The sequence below is a fragment of the Pleurodeles waltl genome, chromosome 4_1 (genome assembly GCF_031143425.1).
Source record: "Pleurodeles waltl isolate 20211129_DDA chromosome 4_1, aPleWal1.hap1.20221129, whole genome shotgun sequence".
NCBI lineage: Eukaryota > Metazoa > Chordata > Amphibia > Caudata > Salamandridae > Pleurodeles > Pleurodeles waltl.
In genome coordinates, this window is record NC_090442.1 from 363861999 (window position 1) to 363887450 (window position 25452).

A 25452-nucleotide genomic window follows, 5' to 3' on the forward strand; every position below is an offset into this window, starting at 1 on the left:
CCTAAGAGAGGTGGTGGCAGGAAGTTTTCGAAGTAGAAAACACCATAACAGTAAGAAGTAAAGGAGGGTATTTCAATCGTCAGCATGAGTGTGCCGTTCCCGGCAGGTGGATATCAACTGCCATCTCTCACTCCAGCCCATATGTTCCCATAAGGAATTCTCTGTGTATCCAGGTAACTATTCTTCTGATAGCCTCCTATAAATTACTTGGAGCAGAATACAGAAAGGACAGATCCAGGGTTACAATGAAGTGTGTTGCAATAAATTCTTAAAAAGCTGTGCAGGGACCACTCTGCACCCTCTTGCTTCTCTGCTGCTATATGAAACGCCTTGTCCTCATAAAGTGCTCCACATCACATATTGACTTGGGCCGCCAAGGTGTTATTTTTCGATGATCACTCCTATATTTTGACAATAGTTCAGAGAGTCACTCCCCTGAAATGGGGGAACATTGCCCATTTTTTAAAATCTCTTTGGCAAGTCCACAGGCCACCAATATTTTCTCCAGCCTATGATTTACATATTCAAAATTGGTGTACACCAACAGTTCCACCACTTGTAACTTTTTTGTTCATCAATCACCACCAGTGCTTGCCTTCCATCGGGAGAGACACTGAAATCTGCTCTTAGTTTGGTCTGTGGCATGATGCATAGTTCCTCAGTTATCACAGGCCGCTCTGTGTCACTAGTTAGTTGACACGACTGGAAGCCTCACATAAGCCTATTGCATGATTCAGTTCTTCCCTGGGATCCAACATTTTTCTCTCAGTCTACTGTTCCTCTTGGTGGTGCCCTGAAATCATTGGTGTACCAAGGACATCCCTGAAGGGACATTACACCTGTACCAAGGACATTCTTCCTGCAGGGAATCCAGTATCACTATGTGCGACTCCCTCAACACAAGACCATCTGAAGTTCTTCTTAGGTCAGACCTGACTCTCTACAATGTTGACAGTGTTTGTTGATTGTTGATATTTTAGTCATCTGCTGAATGTTTGTCAGAAACATTTCCCATGCCCTTCTCTGGAGGGTCGCCTGGACTTTGTGTAGGCATTCATCCTTGGTTGTCAGTTGAGCAGTTTCTTCGAGACTTACGGCCTTTGGAAGGCCATCTGTGGGACTTGTTGAGCATATTTCTCCATCACTTTACTGTGTCCTCCTGCTTGTGACTTGTCATCTATCAGCACCCTGAGTGGTTTCTTGGGCTGGTTGATATTGTACTGAAAAGTCATACTTCTGAAGTTGCATGACCTATTTTATTATTCTTTGCGGCAGATACTGAAAAGTGTGTGAAGCAGGTTTACCAATGGTTTGATGTCCGTGATCACCCTGAACCACCTCCTCTGTATGTACAGCTGAAAATGTGTGCACCTCCATTACGTGGCCAGAGCTTTATGTTAAATCTGGAAGTATCGGGATTCGGTATCTGCGAGAGCCTTGCTGGTAAAGGTTAAGAATGTCTATACTTCACTCTTTTGCGCCTGTACCAGTATGGTCTCTAATCTTACAGGATTAGCATTGGCAGTCCATTCCATGACCTGATGCATGTTGAAATACATAATTACGCGTCATGCAGGGTAGTTTGCCAAGACTGGAATAAAACGCCAGCATTAGTCAGTCACTCACAGGTCACCGAGTTGAGAACTACGGCCTTCTATATGTCCTCTGATTTCTTGGGCCCATGCTGATGTGCACCTGGGAAAATACATAACTAAAGAACTGTATGCTGTCTTTGAATAATTCACATTTATCTCTATGAAGTGTTAGTCCATACTCAGAGTCTATTATGCAATGCTTTGCACCTGTGGTGATGCGTGTCCTTAGTTATCGACAATATTAGAATGTTGTCACTTATGTAATGAGTCGCTCCAACCCTGACAGTGTCTCTCTGACTGCCTTTTGAAACAATTCAGTCATTGAAGCGATTCCAGAGCTGAGCCTCTTATAAATCTGGAGCCCTGCAGGAGTGGAGAATGTGCTTTTAATCCTGGTTGGGTCTGGTACAAGTTGTTACCTCACATTAAAATCCAGGTTCGAGAACCATTGAGCTCCATTGAAATCCCCCATGATAAGATTTACCGTTATATGTCTCCCATGTCTAATGGCTTGGTTTGGCAGTCTTGTGTCAATGCTGTTAATGCAAATTTAGATGACACCCCCCCCCCCCCGGCTCCGTGAGTTAGTCTCAATGATAACCACTGTAAGGTGACCAAAAGGGGTGGTCCTGACACGCTCATTTCCTCTAGTTTCACAAGCTAATTTTCTAACAATGGCATGCAGTGGAATGACATCTAGCTATGCCAGAGCCATAGGTCACTGTTTTGTTCTGCAGGGTTATGATGGTATCCTTAAGGAACTATACACATTTGAAGGGTTGGCTGAACTCTTGCAATATTTGTCCCAGATGGTGCTCTCTGACTTGTCTTACAAGGAATAAGAGTGTTACATGTTCTGTGGTTCTGCAGCTGAATAATGTGCCTCTGCCGTCTTGTGTACCATAGAATTATGTGTTGCCAATATGGGCCTAATTTTGCACCTTCACCTGAATTACAGCAGCCAGGGATCGGAGAGTCCCAGCCATGTGCATTTATTCAGATTTTTGTAGGCTTCCACTCTGGCATTGGGGTCAGCTGATGATACTGTTGTTGATCAGTTATATTGATGGACACCCCTGAGTTAATTGTTGCTGTGCTCTGTTGTCTTTGTACCTTCAGTTTGTAGGTAGATTGATGCTTCTTTTGTTTGCCCACTGCATTGGTGTAGGAGATAAGGAATATATCCTCCATCTCTTTCTCTGAGCCACTTGGTTCTGCCCAGCCATCATTTCTGCCATGACATTTTTCATACTTGAGACAGCCTTGGTCTTCCACTGTGTTTTTTCTCAGCACCCTCCATTGACAGAGACAAAACGGTTAGCTTTGCCACAACTGAAGCATGACACTTTGTCAACTGATGCATTTCCAAACTGCAGCTTCTACAGCCAGCTGCTTGCAACCTTGTTCCATCAGACCCTCCTCTTGTGTCGATCTTTGGCCTTACTGCATCTAATGATTCCTTCTTGGTGATAGTGGTGCCCTCCAAGACTTTATTAATGTTTACATTAGCTACGACAGATTTGATTTCTTCTGCCCTTCTATTAAATAAATCCTGTGGCCAGGCCTGCACTAACATGGAATTGAGCATCATCCTTGGTTCTCTTAGGATGAGCAGTCATATCACCTGGCCAGCTCCCTTAGTCACACATCAAATAGTCAATTGACTCCTCCTCTTGTTGTTTACCTGTTTCAGGTTGAATCTCTCATAATTCAGATTCAGGTGGGTCATAGTCATGGTCTGCCCCAGTAGTTGGAATAATTTCAGACTGTTCATAGTAGGACAAGCAGTTCAGTCAATGGTGGGATAGCAGTTACAGCTGAATGTGCTGAAGGTGCCTCCACCAGTTGGACAGGAGATTGGTTTCTCTGTGAATCATTGGCACCAATGGGTTGTTGGTCATCAGCCATCCTTTCTCTATTATGGGTTGTAACTGCTCTTGTGACTTTCACTGGCTGTGGCACTACCCCAGTCTACCTTTTTAAAAAAATGGTGTCCCCTCAAGAAGTCAGTGCTTTGACCATAGTTGGTTTGAGTTGAGCTTTGAGCAGTCTTTAGTGTTTGCTTTGCTTGCACACGTGCGCCCCTCACCTGTGCATACAGGCTTAACCAGGTGGATGCGGTGATGGGCATCCACCACTTTGGAGATTTAGAGCACTTAACCTCCACACTCAACCTCAAGTTACCATACTGCTGCTGCAAGAATTCTGCAGTGATTGATTGTGCTACCCTATACGGAACCTCAGGGGATTTATGGGAAACTGGCAGCAAAATAGAAAACTAAAATATGCAACATCTAATGCAAGATTCAACAATTTCCATTCACCTGGACATAAAATACCAATAAAGTATTTATTCATGATAAATGCATTTAATATTTTACTGATTTCTTCATCCAGTTCTGAACACATCCAAATTGTAGTGCCATAAAAGCAACAACAGATGGTAATGCCAAGATCACTTACCAATAACCCTGTTATTCTGGATCACTTTTCCTTGTCCCATCCCTTACATTTGAGCACACTCTACCTGCTGGGCAGCCATTGCTGACACATAATTATTTGTTTTCTTTCTTTCTTTCCTCAGTATTCTTGTTAAAAGGGATACTACCCCAGTACCTCTGTAGAAGTACCTACCAAAGCCAATAGCCAAGTCTGCAGAAACCTAAGGCCTGGATGGGAGGCAGAGGTCTGAAATGAGAAAGGAAGAATTGGAGTGATGTGATTGCCCATACGTAATCTAGACATTGCCTTCTCACCTCCTTCCCCATCCCGTCCTTACATGTGAGAACATACCTCAGTTGTCCCATTAGCCTTGGAATTGCACAAAAAGGGCACATACATCCATAGACTGCTAAATCCACTGCACTCTTGTAATGAAACTGAAGACCACCTAAGCACACACAACTGAAGACAGGACACCCTTACCGAAGGATAAATGATTATTGTGCCCCCACATCCAACTTGTAGTGCGAGCCAAACGCTGAGGAACTGGCTGGTGTAGCTGCATGACAAATGCCCTCAGAACCATAGAGTAGCCCTCAAACACTCCCAACAGAGACACTGAACACCATTGGGACCGCAAGAGTTCTTTCTAATTGGATGTGTGGAGCCAAAACCCTGAATGGACTTAAGCATCCTTGGTCACCACCAGTTGCTCCCAACCCGAAAGGGGATGCTCCTGTGCAGATGACTAGGCACCAACCACAAATATAGTTCCAGCAAAATCATCAGAGACACCAGAATCTTACTGTTGTCCCTGTTGTACACCCGGTCCTGCAAATAGAGAATGTGACATAAGGCGGGAGTCAGGTAGTGGCAAGGCACAGGAGAGTGCAGTTGCAGCTTGCAGAGAGAGACCAAGAGGAGAAAACTCATAACAAAACATCCCACTGGTGCAAGAACCCAGTAAGTCATCAAGGAGATGCAAGCTGAACAGATCTCCTGCACCTCTGTCCAGCATGAGGCTAACATCAATGGATTGGCTGAGAGTACTCATAAAATACAAGATATAAGCCACATGTTCAGAGGCAATGGCATTCTTCCCACTTCCATATGGAATCAGGCTCCAATATCTTTTAGATTCTGGGACAGTTTCAACCTGGACTTAATAGCATTGACCAGGAATCCCAGAGAGCCTAACAGGCAGCACACCTCCTAAACATCCAGTCCGGTCTTCTGTAGGGATGGGAAGTGGGCCAGCCAATTCTGGAGGGATATGGATGAAGACTAGTGTTACAACACTCCAGCCACTAGTTGTAGCATCTTGGAAACATCCTTGTGGCAGACATCAGTCTAAAGGTAAGGACATCAAACCTGATATAGGAGGGCAGGGTTGCAAAGTGCTGATAAGGACGATGAGGATGCCAACCACTGATGTGAAGATAAGCACCCCCCAGGTTTAAGGCGCGCCTACACAATTTTATTTATCGTCTTCAAATGAGTGACAAAAAATAAACTGCTGTCTACTTTGGCATCAGGAATATGTGGGAGTAAAACACAACAACTTCTTTCTCCAGGGGAGCAGGATAAATAACAGTTTTGTCCAGCACGTCCTTGACACCCAACAAGAGGGTGGTCTGCCAACTTAGGTCTGAAGGTCATGGAGTCCATAGTGTTCCAGAACCCAGCTGAGAGGACAATAACTCAGTCTTGTACTGTAATGGCTTGACCCTAATTTTTCCACCACAATCACCTTACTCCATCCCAGGATTGAGCATGACTAGACAAAGAACCAGAAGCATGTTGGCCCATGGAAATTCCTGTGATGCCAAAGCATGTTTTCCTAGCATGATGCCATGTACTGACCATCTTGGATTTCTGTTTTTTTATTTTTATTTCTAGCTATGCTATTCCAAGATGGTGACAACAATTGCATTATAAACAATGTGGTGCAACAAGGTACCAATCCTGAACTGGTGTAACTATAAGAATCAGTTCAGAAAATCAGTGGCAGCCTGACAGCATTGGCTTCGCTTATGCTCTTACCTCATAAACAATGGGAAAGCCATTTCCAACACTGGCAAAGCAAACTCAATTGCATACAAGCCAAAACTCTTGATGTGGATTGGAGACTCCTGTTATTTCTTGCAGAAAATACTGTTGGCCGCTAACCCTCTCCCTCCCTTGTAATTAAGTGTTGACATTCAGATCCATCTATTCTTATTTGGTTATTTACAGTTTAATCTTAAATTACGATTTTAACTGTGTTTTTATTATCACCTGGCTTTTTCCCAGTGTTTTGACCTCCATCGACTTTCTGTGTAAAGGATACTGTTAAGAATATTAACATTAAATATGATACTTTTGAGGACTGTGCTGTCAAGGGCTTCTCATGGCACAGCATTCACCTTTTCTTCATTTTTCTTGTCAGATAGTAGTCTTTGTTTCTGAGATTTGTTGAGTTTACAGAGAGATTTTTCTGGAAATGTAGGCATACATAAGGCATGTTTCTGATAATGGTGCTGCCTATCCACAACAGTACTTCTTTTCAGAATTGGCTCTCTAAACTTACCTGACTTAGATGATACCCAGATGAGACCAGTGATTTATACAGCAGGGTGCCAACCCACTATGTAACTTCTGAAAAGTTGCCAAGGCTAACAATGATTCACATAATTTGATTACATTCATAAAACTTCCTCCATTCAGTATTGTGCAATGAGTACTTGCAAATCTAAGCTGACAATAGCTGTAGATTCAGAATGTGCACACTCTTCTGACAGTACAATGTGTTACAACCCATAATAAAAAACATAGTGAACACAGCTTCTATAAGCCAAGAAGGCTCAGGGTCACCAACCCATCATGGACTTTTTTATGAAACATGACTTGAAGTGTTGGTTACTCAAACACAGTTACCGGATTCTTATGAAAAGGAAGATTACATCTGCTTTGTGGCCCTAATGAACTCATATGGTTGTATACTCATCAACCGTGTTTACAGGCAGCGTCTTTAGGATCTTCTGTAAAGCCTCTTCATCAACAGTATACACCAAAGTTATAGTAGTAAGTGCTGCACATTTGTGGTTTAATTTTACATTTGCTTCTATATTTATAACTGCTTCTTAAGGACAGTCCTCAGGAGTATCATCTATTGTAGGTATGTATGGAACTTGGGCCTGTATTTATACTCCGTTTGCGCCGAATTAGCGTCGTTTTTTTCGACGCAAATTCGGCGCAAAACGAACGCCATATTTATACTTTGGCGTTAGACGCGTCTAGCGCCAAAGTATGGGCAAATAGCGTCATTTTTTGGCGTGAACGCCTTCCTTGCGTTAATGAGATGCAAGGAAGGCGTTCCCGTCTAAAAAAATGACGGCGACGCAAATGCGTCGTATTTATACTCCCGGGCAAAAATCACGCCCGGGAGTTGGCGGGTCAAAAAACCCCGCATTTGCGCCACTTTTTAACGCCTGGGTCAGGGTAGGCGTTAAGGGGCCTGTGGGCTTAAAATGAGCCCACAGGTGCCCTCCCCTGCCCCCAGGGACCCCCCCTGCCCTCAGGGACCCCCCCTGCCACCCCTGCCCACCCCAGGAGGGCACCCAAGGATGGAGGGACCCACCCCAGGGACATTCAGGTAAGTTCAGGTAAGTATACATTTTTATATTTTTTATTTTTTTTTGGTGGCATAGGGGGGCCTTATTTGTGCCCCCCTACATGCCACTATGCCCAATGACCATGCCCAGGGGACATAAGTCCCCTGGGCATGGCCATTGGGCAAGGGGGCATGACTCCTGTCTTTACTAAGACAGGAGTCATTTAAATGGCGTCTGGGCGTCGAAAATAATGGCGCAAATCGGGTTGAGGCGATTTTTTTGCCTCAACCTGACTTGCCCCATTTTAAGACGCCCTAACGCCATTTTCCCCCTACGCCGGCGCTGCCTGGTCTACGTGTTTTTTTTCCACGCACACCAGGCAGCGCCGGTCTGCTAGCGCCGGCTAACGCCATTCCATAAATACGGCGCCCGCATGGCGCTTCAGAATGGCGTTAGACGGCGCTAAATATTTTGACGCTAAACTGCGTTAGCGCAGTTTAGCGTCAAAAAGTATAAATATGGTCCTTGGTCCTTAAACTGGTGTCAATGCTGAAATGATGCCCACCCATGAGTTAAATGAGGTATATAGTGTCTGACCTGGACAAAGTGCAACGTCAACTTTAAATTATTTGGAAAATGTGCATTCACTGCAGCACTTCATTGGTCATGATATTAGCATGGCTAACTAATTATGTTGATTGTAGACAGTATTACATTTCTTGGTCTGATGATCATAGTGCAAGATACTCAAAGTAAGGAACTCTTCTGACACATCAATGTAAAGAATTCAAACTGATGGTGTAAGAGGTAACAATGTAGATGTGAGTTGTGAATGGTATCCGATAGAACCTAAAATTCGCTGTCTCATGTTTTGATAGTTTGACCAAGAACGTAATCTATGCTTCTGGGAAATGCAAGCAGTATGATAGGTAACAATACTAACTAAACAAGTATTGGCAAAGCAAATGAGCCTGGCATTGATTGTCAGCCTTTGCCTTTGTCAATGCCTGTTTTGTTTTGCCATGTGTTTTTTAAAACATTATTGTGATCTTGAAACTTTGGCAGAGACACATGATGGTTGCAGAGCACTAGTGATACCATGTTGCTTACTCATTTATTGTGTATATTTTCCTCACTGTATCGTTGCAGTATTTTATGATTCTGAACACTGGAATTCTATATTTTCACTTAGATTCGGACAGCGGCATCACGCATGGGCACATGGGATATGTGTTTTCTAAGATGTACTCCATTTCAGATGACAAGTATGGATGCTTGGCAGGCAACATCCCTGCTCTTGAACTAATGGCGCTTTACGTGGCTGCTGCCATGCATGATTATGATCACCCTGGAAGGACGAATGCCTTTCTGGTAGCAACTAGTGCACCCCAGGTTAGTTCAATTATTGTTTTTAATTAACATTTTGAATTGAGACCAGTTATTCACATGAACAGTTTTTTGAAGAAAAGAACACACACTTTGGGGGTTATTCTAACTTTGGAGGAGTGTTAATCCGTCCCAAAAGTGACGGTAAAGTGACGGATATACCACCAGCCGTATTACGAGTTCCATAGGATATAATGGACTCGTAATACGGCTGGTGGTAAATCCGTCACTTTTCCGTCACTTTTGGGACGGATTAACACCTCCTCCAAAGTTAGAATAACCCCCTTTATGTGGGATTATGTATCCCTCTATGAAGTAAACATCAAGGCAGGCAAGATTATTGTAATTGGTAGCTCTATAAAATGTGGGTGAAAATTTATAGACTGCCAAAATTGTGAATATGGTTAAATATATCTGAAAAAAGAAATAGATTTCATAAACATCTAATCCTGTTATCAAGATGTTTCCCCGACTTTGCTAGGGCTAACCACTCCTACAACAAGTGTTTTGTGCATTCGGCTCGATTTAGGGATTTGAAAGAGGTTGACATTTTTGTAGGATTATATTTACATGTGTTTGTATTTTGTAGGTCTAGATTTTTTCACTCTGATGGTGGATATACACAGTTGTATTAAGGGAGGCGGATTAAGCAAACGCTGCAAGTAAGATCTGATCATACACATAATGGGACACAGAAAACATTTGTATTACAGTGTAAAGTAGGGTAACAAAGGGGAAAACTCAAGCTTTTGCAAGAAGACATCATGATGAATACCCTCCATGAAAGACAGAGGTTTGTTAGCATAGAAGAAGCAGGAACGAGAGTTGCAGTGCCACTGGTAGAAGGACTGAAGTTTATTTTAAAAGTCAGTCAATGTGAGAAGAGAAAAGGCAGCAGGTCGAATTTAAAATAAAGTAACAGGATAGAAGATATTAACGGGAGGGTAAGAATCAGGAGCAGTAGACATGATAAAGGAATAAACAACAAAGAAGGAGTCACATACTGAAATGGGTTTGAAGCGGGCACAGCGGAACAGTTGTGTGGGGAAGAGGAAGCAGATGAAGGAGGAACATATTTGTAGAATGAGAAGCTGAAGCATCACGAATACAATGGAGGAGGAAAGCTGTGTATAGTGTTTGGGTGCAATAAGGGCAAGAGTGAGTCAATTGACATTGTTGTGAAAAAGTGTTTTGTGGGTAAACTTAGACCTTTAGACATAGAGCGAGATCTAGTGACAGGGCAGATCAAGGTTACAAGATGAAAAGGACAGAAGATAGAAGAGATCAGACCTCAGGAAGATACAAGAGCCCAGTCCTGCTGGAGACAATGGAAAAGATGCACTATAATAAAGAAAGATGCAGCAGACGTAGATGAGGAAATATACCCATTCGGTACACCCACCAAGATGAAATAAAAATGTATTTAGTGCAGTTCCATGAACTAAAAGCTACAACTAAATATGGAAAGAGGTTGTCATGAGGGGACTTTTAAGGAGAAAATAGGATCTGCACAGGACAATGTGGGAAACATGAGAAATGTGACAGTGCAGGATGTATACACAGGTGGAACACGCAAGTATATGAGAGTACAATAGGCGTAAAGCAAGGCAGCAAGGGGAATAATTTGATTAAGAGCAAGGGGAAGGTCAGATAAACATGGGATTGGACCATGAACGTCAAAACCGATCTGTCATAAGAACAGAAACAGATAACATTGATAAATGTGAACAGGAGTGTGGGGGCCAAGAAAATTAGGAATCTGAAGAACACATTAAGAGGACCTGGAAACACACACCTGGATTTGTGCTCACCTCACCACATGAATGGGCTATACGTTTTTCAGAAAGTAATACAAAGCAGACAGCGGAAAACATATGCATACACTCTACACTGTTTTGATTATGCTAGTTTAGTTTTGAAGACTGCAGTTATTTGTCTCAGGTTGGATTCAACATAGAGCAACAGCAGCCCATATTATTTCCAGTCTTATTTTGTGTCTTATTTCGTGATGTTTTTGAATAGACCGCTTAATTTCAATCTGTGTTGTTTAACATTAGGAGTCAAGCTTGTTTGCTCTTCACATCTCATGTCTACTGCTGGCATAGCAGTTTGAGCATAATCGCCCGAAGTCAATTTATCTTTAGCCAAGTGGGCACCAAGCCAATCTGGACAACTTGTGTTAGTGATCAATTCAATAAAACAATCATGCTTGATAACCAGCCAATCAATTTGTCCAGAAGTACAGTATTCATGTTCATCTTTAAGTTAAAAAAATAAGCTTAACCGTTGAAGCCTTTTCCTTTTAAATGCTCAGAACTGGAAAAAGTATCTTATTTAGGATGTAGAAGTCACATCCTTAGTGCTAGATCATCTACCCCCGGTACAAATGCTCAGTTAGTCTTTGATATAGGTCATATCTTACATATTATTACATCTACGATGAGTGTTGAAGAATGTACCAGGGTGAAGTAACACATAATTGATGTCAATGTTTCAAACTTACATGAGTACAAAAAATAAAACCAGCAAAAGACGAGTTGAGGCACATGCCTGGCACCATATGTCTGGAAACAGCTAATTTCATGGTGGTTGCTGTGGACGGTAACGAGTGGCAACAGAGCAACATGGTTTAGCTGGCATTTATCGAAGATATGTATTGAAAATACTTTGGGCCTGAGCCATAATTTGGCGGATGGGTACTTTGTTATAAATCCTAATGCGCTGATAATATGAAGGATGTTTATGACTAATTACCCTATAGCCAAAATCTAAATCAGGCCCTCTGTTAAAAGAAATGATGGGTTCAGCTGTAACATGTAAGCGGTTCTAAGGTCCATGGCTTAGTAATATGACTTCCTTTAAAAAGTTGTAGAGGTTGGGAATAGGTTACAAAAAGGCAAACCATGTCAAGCCAAGCTGTGTCAACCTCGGACCCCACTCGAACATTAAAGAAGACACCAGTAACAGAAGGCTTAGAAGTATTGCATTCTGATTTAGGTAATCTGGCTTCAGGTATTAAAGGGACTCCAGTATGTCCTGGAGAGCTAAAGAAATCTGTGATGCAGGCAGTCTCGGCTCGTGGGTCTTACATTGGGCGGCACATGGGGTGGGAGGCAGCATGGGGGTTGTGTGGGAGTCAATATGTAAACAATTAAAAAATAATAATAAACTTATCTGCACGCAGGCCGCGCCTCTCCTCCGTCTCTGCTGTAGTCGGCTGCAGGCACAGGCTCCCAGCCTGCCCTACGACCAATCCTGATGTTGCTTATAGCAGCGTCAGGATTGACTGAGAGCACCCAGCCAGGGTGCTCGTGGTGGGACTGGAAGCCTGTGCAGGCTCTCTCCAGCCTGGCAACTGTGCTGGACTGGAGAGAGCTCTGTGCCGGCCAAACACACATTCGCTTTGAGGGGGGAGTGCTGAGCACTCCCCCTCTCACTCGTTACGCTTGTGACCCTGCACCGCACCTCTAGGAGAGTTTGATATTGAAGTAAGTTTAATATTGATTTCTTTTAGAGCTTTTGCAGATGCCGTTGCTGGCAGAGGGGTGCAAGCGCGCCCGGTTCTTAGTAAGTAAACTTACAAGGGGACGCATACAGGTCGATGAACCTTTTGAAGCGGTAGCTAACATCAGTAATCAAAGAACATTCTATATCTATAAAACCATCTTAAGCAAAAAAACAACAACTACACTGAGAAAGTTTAACAACATTTATTCCCTATTGATTACAATTCTAATTCATCTGTTAGTATAAGCTTTATTCAAATCAAACTTTATTAATTCATTAAAAAGAGACATTACTTCTTGAGAAAACTTATATGACAATGTAATACCATAAACTATTAATACCAGCAACAATAATGCAATTCAGCCATTTAGTCCCTCAGTCATTTGTCACTGTCAGCGTCACCCCTAACAGCCTACCTAACCCAGATTAGCATTAGCATGGGGGTCTTCATGCGAAAACAATTTGGAGAAAACATCAATTTGGAAAAATCTACCTAACTGAGAGTCACTATAACAGCGCAGTTGGTACCTAGAAGAAAAGGCACAAAATCATCAGTCACATTTTCATAGCTACCTATCCAGGATGGATCAGCAACAAGTTAGTCTTTGTCTTCAGGTCATCAATTAGTCAGCTACGGATCAGGCTCAGAGAGTATGAACCCAACATCAGCACCTCGGACAGCGTCTCCTGACGTCATCAATCTCTTCCCGCAATCCTCCTAAATTCTCCCCTTGTCATGACTTTTTATTAGGGTGTCCTATTCCATCTCCCTAATTTCTAATTGGTCAGTCGGTCAGCAGATATGACTTTAACCTATAGTTTTTGTTTACTGTATCTCCTAATTTTCATAAACTTCAAGTTACACGCAACATATTGGTTCTTCATGCGATGCTCTCATCCGGTCCTTCAGGTATCAAAATTGTTGCATATGGCACTCCAGTCAGTGCTTCTATTGTTCAAGTCCTGGGAAAGTAGATTTAGCCTGCTCTACACATAATTGTATCAAATTGTCTTTATCAGCTCCTGTCCACCGGTACTGTGCAGAAGGTTCTAGCTAGGTAACTTGAATTTGGAGTGGTTCAAAGTTGCGGTCCCAGGTTACCAGTCCTTTGCAAGGTGTTCTGTTTCTCCATTCTCAGAGTGTGCAAAGCCCAGTGGAACTAGGCCTTTAGTTCAGCTAATTTAAGACTAAGAATTAATGTAAAACTTAGGTTACACATCTCATTATGACATATTAGTACATTTTTCTCATATATTTTCATTATTTTGCACATTTTTCAATCATTCTAGTATACATGGTGATCACACCCTGTGGGCACATTTTCAAACGTGCACATTATTTTCTGCAATTAATTTCTCTACACATTTTACTCATTAGTAAACGCACATATATCATCATCATCATTAATATTCTTAATTTGCATATCTGCTTCAACAGAGGCAACACTCCTCCACCCTAATGGAGGAGCCACCCCTTGATGCAGGTATGTATTTTCTCAATATGATTGCAGAACAACAAGAAAAATGGGATTAGTGGCCCTCACGGTAGAAGTTAAACCTTACGTATAAGGGACTTCAAGTCCCACATCCTGGTTTAAATAGGTCAATCCTAAATAAAAGGAATGGAACGGCATGTGAAAATTGATGCAGTTTGAATTATGCACTGTTTGGTCTGGGTGTTGGGTGTTGGGACAGGTAACAATTGGGGAGTGTAGGAGCTGAGCCAGTAAATCCCCCTAGGACCAAAGTTGTGTAAACATTGGAGGTTTTTTTGGGGGTTGGTAAGCCATTAGGTCAGCGTCCACAAATTGATGATTACACCCAATATGTATTTGGTAAAATTGAAGTGGGAACCTGTGCATGAGGATCACAGATTAATAGAGATGAGCTGTTGCAGACAGTGACATTTATTTATCAATGGCTCATGATGGTCTTGTACGAAAAAGAGCAAAATGGAGAAGTAATTAATACAAATCAATTATGTTCAGAAAGGGCTATGTTGGCTCCTTGAGTGTGGCATTTGTGGCTCTGGGATATTCAATTAAGCAAAGTGGCCGATGCTCTAAATATGAGGTACTCTTTAACATAAACCGGGTTGGATGGAAAACATAAATTCTGCAAATTCTTTGTCGTGCAGGGCAATGGTTTTCTACTTCAATTAAAGATAATCAGGTGCTGGTGGTTCCCAGGGTGATAGTAAAATGTATTTTCTGCTATTAATTTAATATAAATTATTCTTCATATTAATTCAGACCAAAAAGATTTTCAAATATTAAGGAGAAGGTGAGGGAAATATGTGCGCAGAAAGCAACTCACAGTAGCTGTCATGAAATACTGCAAGGTATAACTAGGTATAAAGATTGGAAAGATACAATCTCATATATGTTGCAATGTAGTATTATGTATCTACAGGTATATTGGGCAATCAAATCTGGAATGCCTAATGGTTTCCAGCTTTTCGAACAACTTGCTCTTGGATCAACCAAGGATAGGGTAAAACGAATTCTACTTACATTTTGTCTCCACTGGCACTGGTTTGCACAACTACTACATAGTATTATGTAAAGATTATATACTAGCTATCAGATTTTGTTGGATCACACAGGATAATTCCTCAGGTCATTTTTATATTGTGTATATGTGCTTACTACCAGTTAACTGAAACATATAATAGAATTTAATAGAAATGTGTTTTATGGACCAGAAGAAGTATTCTTCCTTGCTGGAATGGATTTCTAATGGGGGTTAGATCGAGTTTCCCAAAAGCCAACGTCAATGTGGTCAAATCTTCGCAAAAACATTACACTTATGAGTGCTTTGAAGCATATGTCTGGATATCACAACTGTTCATTGGCTTCATGTACAAATGCTTCAGGGGTTGGAATGATTGCTCTACTACACCATTTTATTAAATTTGGAAGGCTGAAATTAATTCAAGAGTGGAAAGACTTGGGTTTTACTCTGGGTCAACTTTGGGTTTAACTAAAGCAAACTTGGGCAAAGAAACCAAAATTATCCAAAGCTAAAAAACTTCACTGGGCTCACTGCAACCACCTCCCCATCAATTATGACTATCTCTTCAGCCTGGAAATCTAGCTTTTCTCACTCTGAGCTTTTTTGGACCATCGTCAACAGGTTCACTGAGATTTCGTCCCATCCAGCTGCCCCTGATGTCAACAACTCCTCCTCAGACACAGCCTGTTGCATTGCCAGGCTGAACTTTACCTTCTCAAGAAATGTTCTTCAAAATTTCTTCTAAGTCTGAAGATAAGCCGAAACCGGGCCCAGTCTACCTTGTGTATCAGACCAGCGCTCTATCACAGTTGATCTTAACCTTTGACTTTGCCCCAGTCTCATGCAACCAGATATCCACTGTAGAAAATTGGGTTTTTGATTGATGGGTTTGAAAACCCTTCTCAATCAAGAATCACAGTCCCTGTCAGGGTCGAGGATCTACGAAGGCACCTTTTGGGAATCCTGAACTCACTCTGGCAGAGGCCAGCAGGGCTTAGGCAGGTCCAGTTGCAGCAGGTCAGCTGGGAAATTGCAAGAGGGAGGCCTCTGGAACTTGTTCTGACCCTCTAGCTGAGAATAGGAGGTCAGCCAAATGATCCTTGGAATCACTCAGGCCCTAGTGGGAACAAGGAGATGGTTCCATTCTTCTTCAGCAAGTCAGGTCTTAAGCAACAGGGCAGTCTCCTGAAGAATAAGGTAGGACTAAAGCAGCTGGGCAGTCCTTTCAGAAAAAAGCCAAGTCTCAAGCAACAGGGCACTCCTTCATAGCAGCAGGGCTGTCCTGAGAAGCAAGGCAGGCCCTAAGCAGCAGGGAAATTCTCTTGAGAATAAGGCAGGTCTCAAGGGGCAGGGCAGTACTCTAGAGTACAAGGTCCAGGAGTGTACTGAAGCATTGGTCTAAGGGTCCAGTATTTATACCTTGTGCCAGTCTTTGAAGAGGATGGAACTTCTAGGCTACCCCCACATCTGGCTCTAGAAAATTCCTTCCCCTGCCCACGATCCAATTAGCCTAGAGTAACAAAAGGCTGGTGTCAATTTCCTTTGTGAGTGTGCTGTAGCAGCCCATCGAAATGTAAGTGGGACTGTGAACAGCTTTGCCACTCCTATCCTGGCAGAAGGGCCCATCCAACTCCTGGTCCCCTTTTTCTCATTGTCTGGGAGGAAAACACCAAGGCCATTTGCCATCTATTCACCATCATGTGACCCAGGACACAGGCACCAAGTAGTCAGGACAAGAAAATAGCAACTTTTTAAGTGTGACATTTTCAGAATTGTGACTTAAAATCTGACTTTTTCATTATAGAGGATTATAAATAGCAATTCATTTGACTCCAACATTTAGATTTCTACCTGTTCTCAAACATGTTATCACTTATTTAATGTGATAAGATAACCCAATGTTATCCTATGGGAGAGGTAGGCCTCACAGTAGTGTTAAACACATTTGGGAGTTTTTCACTACTAGGACATGTAAAAGTTACAAAAAGATGCCCTCCCTTTTTAAATACAATGCACCCTGCCAATGAGATGTTTAGAGCCTGCCATAGGGTGATTTATATGTATTAAGAAGGGAGGTTTAGGCTTGGCAAACATTTTATTTTGAAAGGTCAAATTCACACTTTATAACTGCAAACAGGCTACAGAGGCAGATCTGAGACATGTTTTAAATGGGTATGTAAGTGGGTGGCACAATAAGTGCTGTAGCACACTAATACCCTCTGATTTACATGTCCCTTACAAGGATTGTGGTTGTTGCTTGGTTAGGGTTTCCCCTCCCCCAACCAATAACCCATTTTTTACAATTGCATTTCAAATTTCCATTAATCACAGTCCTTGAATCATGGTTCTAGCTATGCTTTATAAGGTGTTTGTTAGACATTTCATCCTTGGCGTGGTCTCCCTTAACTTTTTGCCTCTGTTCCCCAGGTTGTTGATGTGTGCTAGACTCTGATTTAGCTGTTTTTGTTACTCTGGGCACTTTACCACTGATAACCAGTGCTAAAGTGCAAGTGCTCTTTTACAAAATGTGTATGTAATTGGCTTATCTGTGATTGGCATATTCGATTTATGAGGAAGTCCCTAGTACAGTGCACTAGAAGTGCACAGGGCCTGTAAATCAAATGCTACTAGTGGGTCTGCAGCACTGTTGTGCCATCCACATAAGTAGCTCTGTAATCATGTCTCAGACCTGCCACTGCAGTGTCTGTGTGTGCAGTTTTAACTGTAAATTCGACTTGCAAGTGTACCCACTTGCCAGGCCTAAACCTTCTGTTTTCGTGCATGTCAGACACCCCTAAGGTAGGCCCTAGGTAGCCCCAAGGGCAGGGTGCAGTGTATGGTTAAGGTAGGACGTATAGTAATGTGTTTTAAATGTCCTGACAGTGAAATAGTGCTAAATTTGTTTTTCACTGTTGCAAGGCCTGTCCATCTCATAGTTTAACATGGGGGCTACCTTTAAATCTGATTAAAGTGCAGATTCCCTTTGGGAGCGGATGGACATGTGGAGGTTGGGGTCTCTGAGCTCACAATTTAAAAATGCATCTTTTAGTAAAGTTGATTTTAAGATTGTGCGTTTGAAAATGCCACTTTTAGAAAGTGAGCATTTTCTTGCTTATACCATTTCTGTGACTCTGCCTGTTTGTGGATTCCCTGTCTGGGTCAGTTTGACAGTTGGGCTGGTTGCACCTCACACTAGACAGTGACACAAAGGGAGCTGGGGGTAGTCTGCATTTCCTGATGAGACATATGTGCTAGGAGGGGGAGGGAGGAGTGGTCACTGACACCTGAGTGCCCTCACACAATGCAGTTTTCAACCCCCTGGTGCGTGTCTGGGGCCTTGCCTGGGCAAGGCAGGATTTCACATTCAAAAGAGACTTTACTTTCAAGTAGGCCTACTTCAAAGGAGAAATTGGGTATAAGAAGGGCATCCAAACCCACAGACTTTAGAACACTTCTGGAAACAAAAGGAAGCTTTGCCTGGAGAAGAGCTGAAGAGCTACCCTGCCTGTGACTGTGCTTTGTGGAGCTATCCTGCAATTGCTGCTTCTGCCAGAGTAAGAATGCAAAGACTGGACTTTGTGTGCCTTCCATCTTGAGAAGAAGTCTCCAAGGGCTTGATTTAGAACTTGCCTCCTGTTGTTTGAAGTCTCAGGGACAGCAAAGACTTCTCTCTGGAGAGACTCCTACTCTGCCCTGTGGTGCCCACCCAGTTCCTGGTACCATGAAAGGAGAAGCTGGCAGCCTAAGAGGAGGAAATCCATGCACAGAGCGCCGTGCGGGGAAAAGATCAACGCTACTCCGATCTGCGGATGAAGAAACCACGCGTAGCATCGCTAATGGAGACTCAAAGATCGAAACCCACGCTGCATGGTTTTTGAATCATCGTGCAGCTGGATTTCTGACCCAAGTGCCGCTGGACGTGTAAAAACAACGCAAGGCCTGCCCGTACCTGAGAGTACTGACCAGGTTTACGCATCGCTCTCCTGGGGAGAGAATAAACGGCACACCCTACCCGATGAAAGGTGAAACGATGCAAGACCTCGCTCATGAGTGAAATCGATGCATCACAAGCCCTTTTTGACGCACACTCGCCCGTTGAGGGTTATTTTTGAAGCACCCAAGGTACATTTTCACGCTAACAGTGTTAATGTGTGTTTGAAACTACAGAAAGACTCTTTTTGCTTTTTAATTGATAACTTGACTTGTGTATTGTGGATTTTTGTTGTTTTGTTTAGATAAATATTTTCTATTTTTATAAACCTGTGTTATGTCATTTTGTAGTGTTTTCATTACGTTATCGTGTGTGTTGGTACAAATACTTTACACCTAGCAATCTGAAGTTAAGCCTACTGCTCTGCCAAGCTACCAAGGGTGTAAGTAGGGGTTAGCTGATGGTGATTCTCTTTTACCCTGACTAGAGTGAGGGTCCTTGCTTGAGCAGGGGGTAACCTGACTGTCAACCAAAGACCCCATTTCTAACAGTGTTATAATGAAAGCCAGTGCTTTTCCGTGGGAAAGCCAGCAATGCTGCTGTGAAAAACGACTATGGAGATTTGTAAACATTAAGTATACATGTTCTACTTTCTAAATGCCATTCACCTTGCCCTTTGGGTGTTTAGGGCCTACCTTAGGAGTCACTTCTAAGTATTGAAAAGGAAGGTTTACGCCTGGAAAAAGGGTTTCTTTTGCATGTTTGAATTTTTAAAACTGCACACCCAGGCTGCAGTGGCAGGTCTGAAGAAATGCCTTGCATGGTCACTTCTGTGGTGGCACAGGAGGTGGTGGGGTCCACTAGTTTAACTTACAGGCCCTAGTTACACAAAGTACCATATACTAGCAATTTATAAATATAAATATGCCATACTGGGATTAGCCAATTATACATGTTTTTAGGAGTCAGAGCACGTACACTTGGCACTGAACGGCAGCACTCAAGTATTCAAAAGGTCGTACACCAGGAGCATCAGTCCATAGATTTGGGATTGGGTGGGGTGAGTATATGCAAATAAATTTAATTTCCTCACTATATTGTGCGACTTTGTAAGGTTACCTCATCGGTGCAGAAGTTTAGTGTACTAATCATATACATAAAAAAATGATTCGCTCTTGTACTGGTTTTTGCCTGTCTAATATATTGGTTGAAAAGGGAAACCTATTGGTTTAACAGTAGTATATGCTGGTTTGCATTTATAGTCTACAGGTTGGCATGCATAATTCTTGGTTCAGGTATATGTATGGATTCAGTCTGTAATGTACAGATTTGTATGTATAATATCTTGTTAATAATGTACAACCTATTGGTTTGTAAGGGATACTTGCGGGTTTCCATGTATGATGCACTGATTCGCTACTTCCCAAGTATATCTTACAGGTTTACATCAATATCACATTAATTTGCATGCATTCAGTAGTGGTTGACATACATAATTATACGGTTCCTATACCTAATGTATTGATTGCTTGAGTCTTGAAATGTGCTAGCATTTGCATGCATAATGCACTGATTCTCATCCAGAACCTGCTAGTTTCCTTGTGTACAATTCTGATTTGCATGTATTACGTACTGGTAGAAATGCATAATTGGATGGTTCCCATTAATATAGGGATGCAAGCACCTTCTATGTCTTTGTACACAAAATCTCCTGTTTGCTACACATCGCTTACTGTTTTTTGTGTAAAATATACAGGTAGATATTTTTGTTATGCCCATTGCATACTATTTATTATTTCCCCAGTCACACTAATGAACAGCAAATACCTTGGTAAGAATGGGTTTTACATTGGAGCATGCACGTCATGCATTGTTTGCTTGCAATACATTATGATGTAACTCAGCAGATTTGAGGAGGCAGATAAAATGACAGAGGTTACCAGTGTTTGGAAGCTGGAGTCTGGTTTCTCAACATCTTGGAGAAGTCTCTTTCTATGAATCTGATAAACACTAGTTCTGAGCCTCCAGCGAAAAATGCATTGACTCTTGTACTCATTCAATCTGTTCACAATTACAAGGTTATGCAGTTTAGCAGACTGTACAATAGTTATCATTTATATATTATTTTAAAGAGGGCGCAGTGTGTTCCAGCTGCTAGCAAAAGTGTTCAGTTCCGATAGAGATGGATTTTGCTTAAACACAGATTCAGATAGCGTGCATGTTCAAAATATTTATTTAGAAAACAAATTGCATGTCATATAACTGTTCCTTCTCAGTTTTCCAGAGGACCACTTTCTGTTTTGCGGTCAATAGCTGTTAGCATGTTAGTTGCTAGCATATTTTACAAACGATGAGTCTTTTGGTGTTGGGGGACATCAAAGCTTCATAAAGGACACTTAAGTTACTGTGTACTGTTTGATACGAGTATTGATCCCTATTTTCCAATGATCCCTCTCTAGTGTATCTCTGCCTGTGAATGTGTGCACGAGCATGGACTCTGAGGAGTGTTTTGCTGACTAGCCTACAGGATCAGCTTCAAGGTGATGGGGAGCAGTTCCCAGCCATGGCCAATTGCTCCCTCCCACTGAGAGGCACTACAGTTTGTCTGCCCTACCTAAGGGGGGATATGTGTGATGTAAACACCTACTTTCTCCTAAACATAAAAAACAGCTTCATGCATATCTCAGTCGGTACTCAGATCTACAGTTTGTTCTCTAAGAAGAAAACGTGCACTTGTGTAGCGGTGGTCAGAGTGCAACATCTTTATATTCTGCTCCATGTGTTTTTTGAGGTCTGGCTTGACTATCCACCTGCCGTTTTACCTCATATAATAAACTAAAAGGGAGCTTTAAGAAGTACTACCAAGAGAGGAGTTTTGTCTCTGCCCATATGTTAGCTTTTGCATGAGCCAGCACTGATGTGTCATGACGTGGTCAGTGCTCACAGCTTTTGCAAAAACTATCTTTGCTTGTAGGATCAGCCCTTAAAGTTGCAGCTGCACCAGGTGCGAATCGAGCGTTCTTTGCAGTTCTCCCGAGATCAGAGCAGGGAACAGGGAAAAGAATGTAATTCCCAGTGCTGTGAAAGGTATCTGATTCTGAGCGTCAGAATGCACTGTGGGAATATTCCGGAATGTGCACCTTTTCCTATTTGCCCATTTTATAGCTGGATTCCTTTGTTCTCAGAGGCAACTATGTTGCACAGCGAGTGGAGCTCTCTTACCTGACACCCTGAGAACTAGCAAATGCAATGCCTGCAGTAAGTCTACATTTACACTGCGCTCTTCATTGGCTTTTCATATTCCGGAAACACCCGCGCCATTGCCATCTCAGAGTTCAGACACCCTGTGCAGGCATTCAGTCACACCCGCAGGCTAATGAACATGGGCGATAGAATGAGTTTTCACATCTTTTATGTGCTCTAAACCACTGGTTCCCAAACTTTTACTTCTGTGGACACCCACGTTTATTATCACTGGAGCCTGGAGACCCCCAATGATCTTTATTGGAATGCAGAGACCCCCCGCCCCACTGAGTCATTACTGAAAGCTGGGGACTTGATCTGTTAATATTATTTCATTTTCTAAGCAGTCGCGACCCCCTGTGGAGGCTTCGCCGAACCCCAGGGGTCCCCGGAGCACAGGTTGGGAACCACTGCTCTAAACTGCTAATCACTATGAGGCGAAGAGTGGGGAACAACAATGCAGCAAAGTGTTCTCTGGGCTTCACAAAGGGTGCTCTCTAAGTGCATTGTCTAGCACTCAGTGGCTGGAGGGGTAGCTGTCAGTGGACTTCTAGGTCCCTTGTTATAGAACTCAAAAGCTGGAAGGCGTGGTCTTTATTGTACGTATTTTAACTGTACTTTCCTGTTCTCCATGTTCTTTCATAAGTGCACTTTCCTGGTTGTGCTGATCAGTTGGAACTCTGGCCTGTTCTTTGTACTTGTCTGTGTGTGAGGTCTCGTCCTGAAGAAGGCGAGATGAATGTTGGGGTCACTATGCGGTAAGGCATGTCTTTTCTGCAGATCTGTCTGCCCAGGTATTCATTAGTGTGGTATGCACTATTCTACAGCGATGGAAAGCTGAGGTTGGTAGCTGTGACCCGGGGATCCTGCTCCTGGTACAGTGTGTAACAAGAGTAACTGGATTGAAGGAACTGTCAGTGCACCTCCCCATGTAAACTAATCTGTCAAAAACTACAGCAGCAGTCACTTAAGCCTGGCATGTCTCGTGAGGGGGGAGTGTAAGAAAGGAAGACTGTCTCACGGACAAAGACAAACACCGCATCCCCCCCAAACCAATGAGGGAGACCATATTGTTAAGGGTCCGATTTCGAGTGTGTGCAGTAAGAGTAATGGCAGTTTTATCTGGAAGCTTTGATCTGTAGCAATGCACACCCCAAAGATGAATTCCAGGGTAGCTTTGAAGTTGATTCACTCGAAATAACTAAAACTCGTACTGCATGCTCAAAGTATCCTGATACTTGACGAGAGCAAAGAACATTGAAGAGTTTAAGTCGGAAAATGAAGAATTCGTGCACAGCAGCGAAATGTATATTCCAGATTGTGTGGTGAAAAATGTCCCAAACCGTTAACCTCAGGGTTCTAAGTTCAAAGACACCCCTTACATGTTGAGTTCGGATTTCCCCCATAAAACTAATTTCAACCCTCGGTCTCCAAATCTTCCTTTTTTTCTTGCAAGAGCACTTACCATACTTACATTGTGTTATTCCTAGAGATGCTTATAGTAGACAAAATAAATGTATCCCTCTGTCACATAGACACAACATAGGTCCGACCTCCTCTCTTCTGTCTACATCTTCTACTCTTTTATCCCCCCTTCAGATTTTGTGTTTTGATGCATATACATTTAGCTTTCAAGACAACAGGCCTCGTGTCTGTTGGAGTCACCTTTCCTGGTTTTGGAGGCAGACTTCCTGTGTCCGAATTGTGTGTGTTTGTGTGTGTTTTTTCTAATAATCCATGGAAGTAAGACATATTGGTAGAATAGTTCTGCATAATTCTTAACAAGGTGTCATTTCAGCCTTTCGTCATCCTCCAGTTGAAAAAGGTGCACCATGGAGTCGGCAACAATAAATATCTATTTTATTTTTTCTCTCATTGTCAAGGTACTAGGGGAAGAATGTGGGTGTTGCAGCGTTAAAGGTGTACCTCTAACAATACAGGGCGACTGGAATGTAGAGTGCAGGATGAGCCGTGTGCCTGAATGAGTGTAGGATGAGCCATGTGCCTGAATGAGTGTAGGATGAGCCCGTGCCTGAATGAGTGTAGAACGAGCTGTGTGCCTGAATGAACGCAGCGTCGGCATGTTGCCTGAAGGAGGGCAGGAAGAGCGGTGTGCCTGAGTGAGTGCAAGGTCAGTGTGTTGCCTGTGGGAGTGCAAGGTGACCGTGTGCATATGTGAGTGCAGGATAAGCCATCTTACTGAATGAGTGCTGGGTCAGCATGTTGCCTGAGATAGTGCAGGATGAGCAGTGTGGCAGAGGGAGTGCATGGGCTTGTCTTTAATAGTGTAGGGTGAGTGTCTGAGTATGGGGTAAGCATGCCTGTTTGAGTATTGGGTGAGTGATGTGCTTTGTGAGTTACAGGTAGAGTGGTGTGGCTATATGAGTGCAGGCTGAGCAGTGCGCCTGTGTGTGTGCCCTTAGTGGCCAGTGTATATGTGTGAGTGCAGGGAGCAGCTTGTTAAAACCAGACCTATTGCCATTGCTTGTTTTAATAGCTGTGAGCGTCAGATGATTGGACACATATCTGTTTGCACTATTGTGCCTGCTGAACTCTTCAACACAGGGTTTATTCAGTATAACCATAAATTATAATTCAGTGTCTTTATTCCTTTCTCATATTGTTTATTTGTTGCCTGCTTAGATGGCACTAACTAAAATAGTTCTTTTGTTCCCTAGGCGGTGCTGTACAATGATCGTTCCGTCTTGGAGAACCATCACGCAGCAGCAGCTTGGAATCTGTTCATGTCTCGTCCGGAGTATAATTTCCTAGTCAACTTGGAGCATGTGGAATTCAAACGTTTTCGTTTCCTTGTTATTGAAGCAATTCTGGCCACCGACTTGAAGAAACACTTTGATTTCCTGGCTGAATTCAATGCAAAGGTGAGGATAGTTGATCATACCTGCACCGATGATCATGCTAGATACAGTGGTGGTTGCCAACTGGATTCTACCCTCTTTATTTTCTCCCCCAGTTTAAGTTCATTGAAAATCTTTAAAAAATGCACACACTCCTACATGCTCACTGACCGGGAGCTGCACTCACCCCCAGTGCGGTATTTGAAATGCCTTGATGCGCCTAGCCATCCGATTGCAAAGAGCATTTGCCAGGCTGGTGATCTCACACCTCTGAGGTCTATGGAGGTCAGCAGACCGGCAAAGCCATAGATTCCTGGGCTGTTCTCAACCTCCTAATGATGTGGAGGCAAAGTTAACTCAGGGACTTCAGGCCCAAGCACTGC

The 25452-nt window shown here is 42.8% G+C and overlaps 1 protein-coding gene across 3 annotated transcripts in view; it reads left to right on the forward strand.

Moving 5' to 3' along the window:
- PDE3A (phosphodiesterase 3A) overlaps positions 1-25452 on the forward strand; it is a 955418-nt gene that overhangs the window by 859655 nt on the left and 70311 nt on the right. For all 3 annotated transcript variants that reach the window (XM_069228518.1, XM_069228521.1, XM_069228520.1), the window contains 2 exons: positions 8823-9022; positions 24890-25093. In XM_069228518.1, the coding sequence (XP_069084619.1) occupies positions 8823-9022; positions 24890-25093 (404 nt within the window). The remainder of the gene's footprint in view (positions 1-8822; positions 9023-24889; positions 25094-25452) is intronic.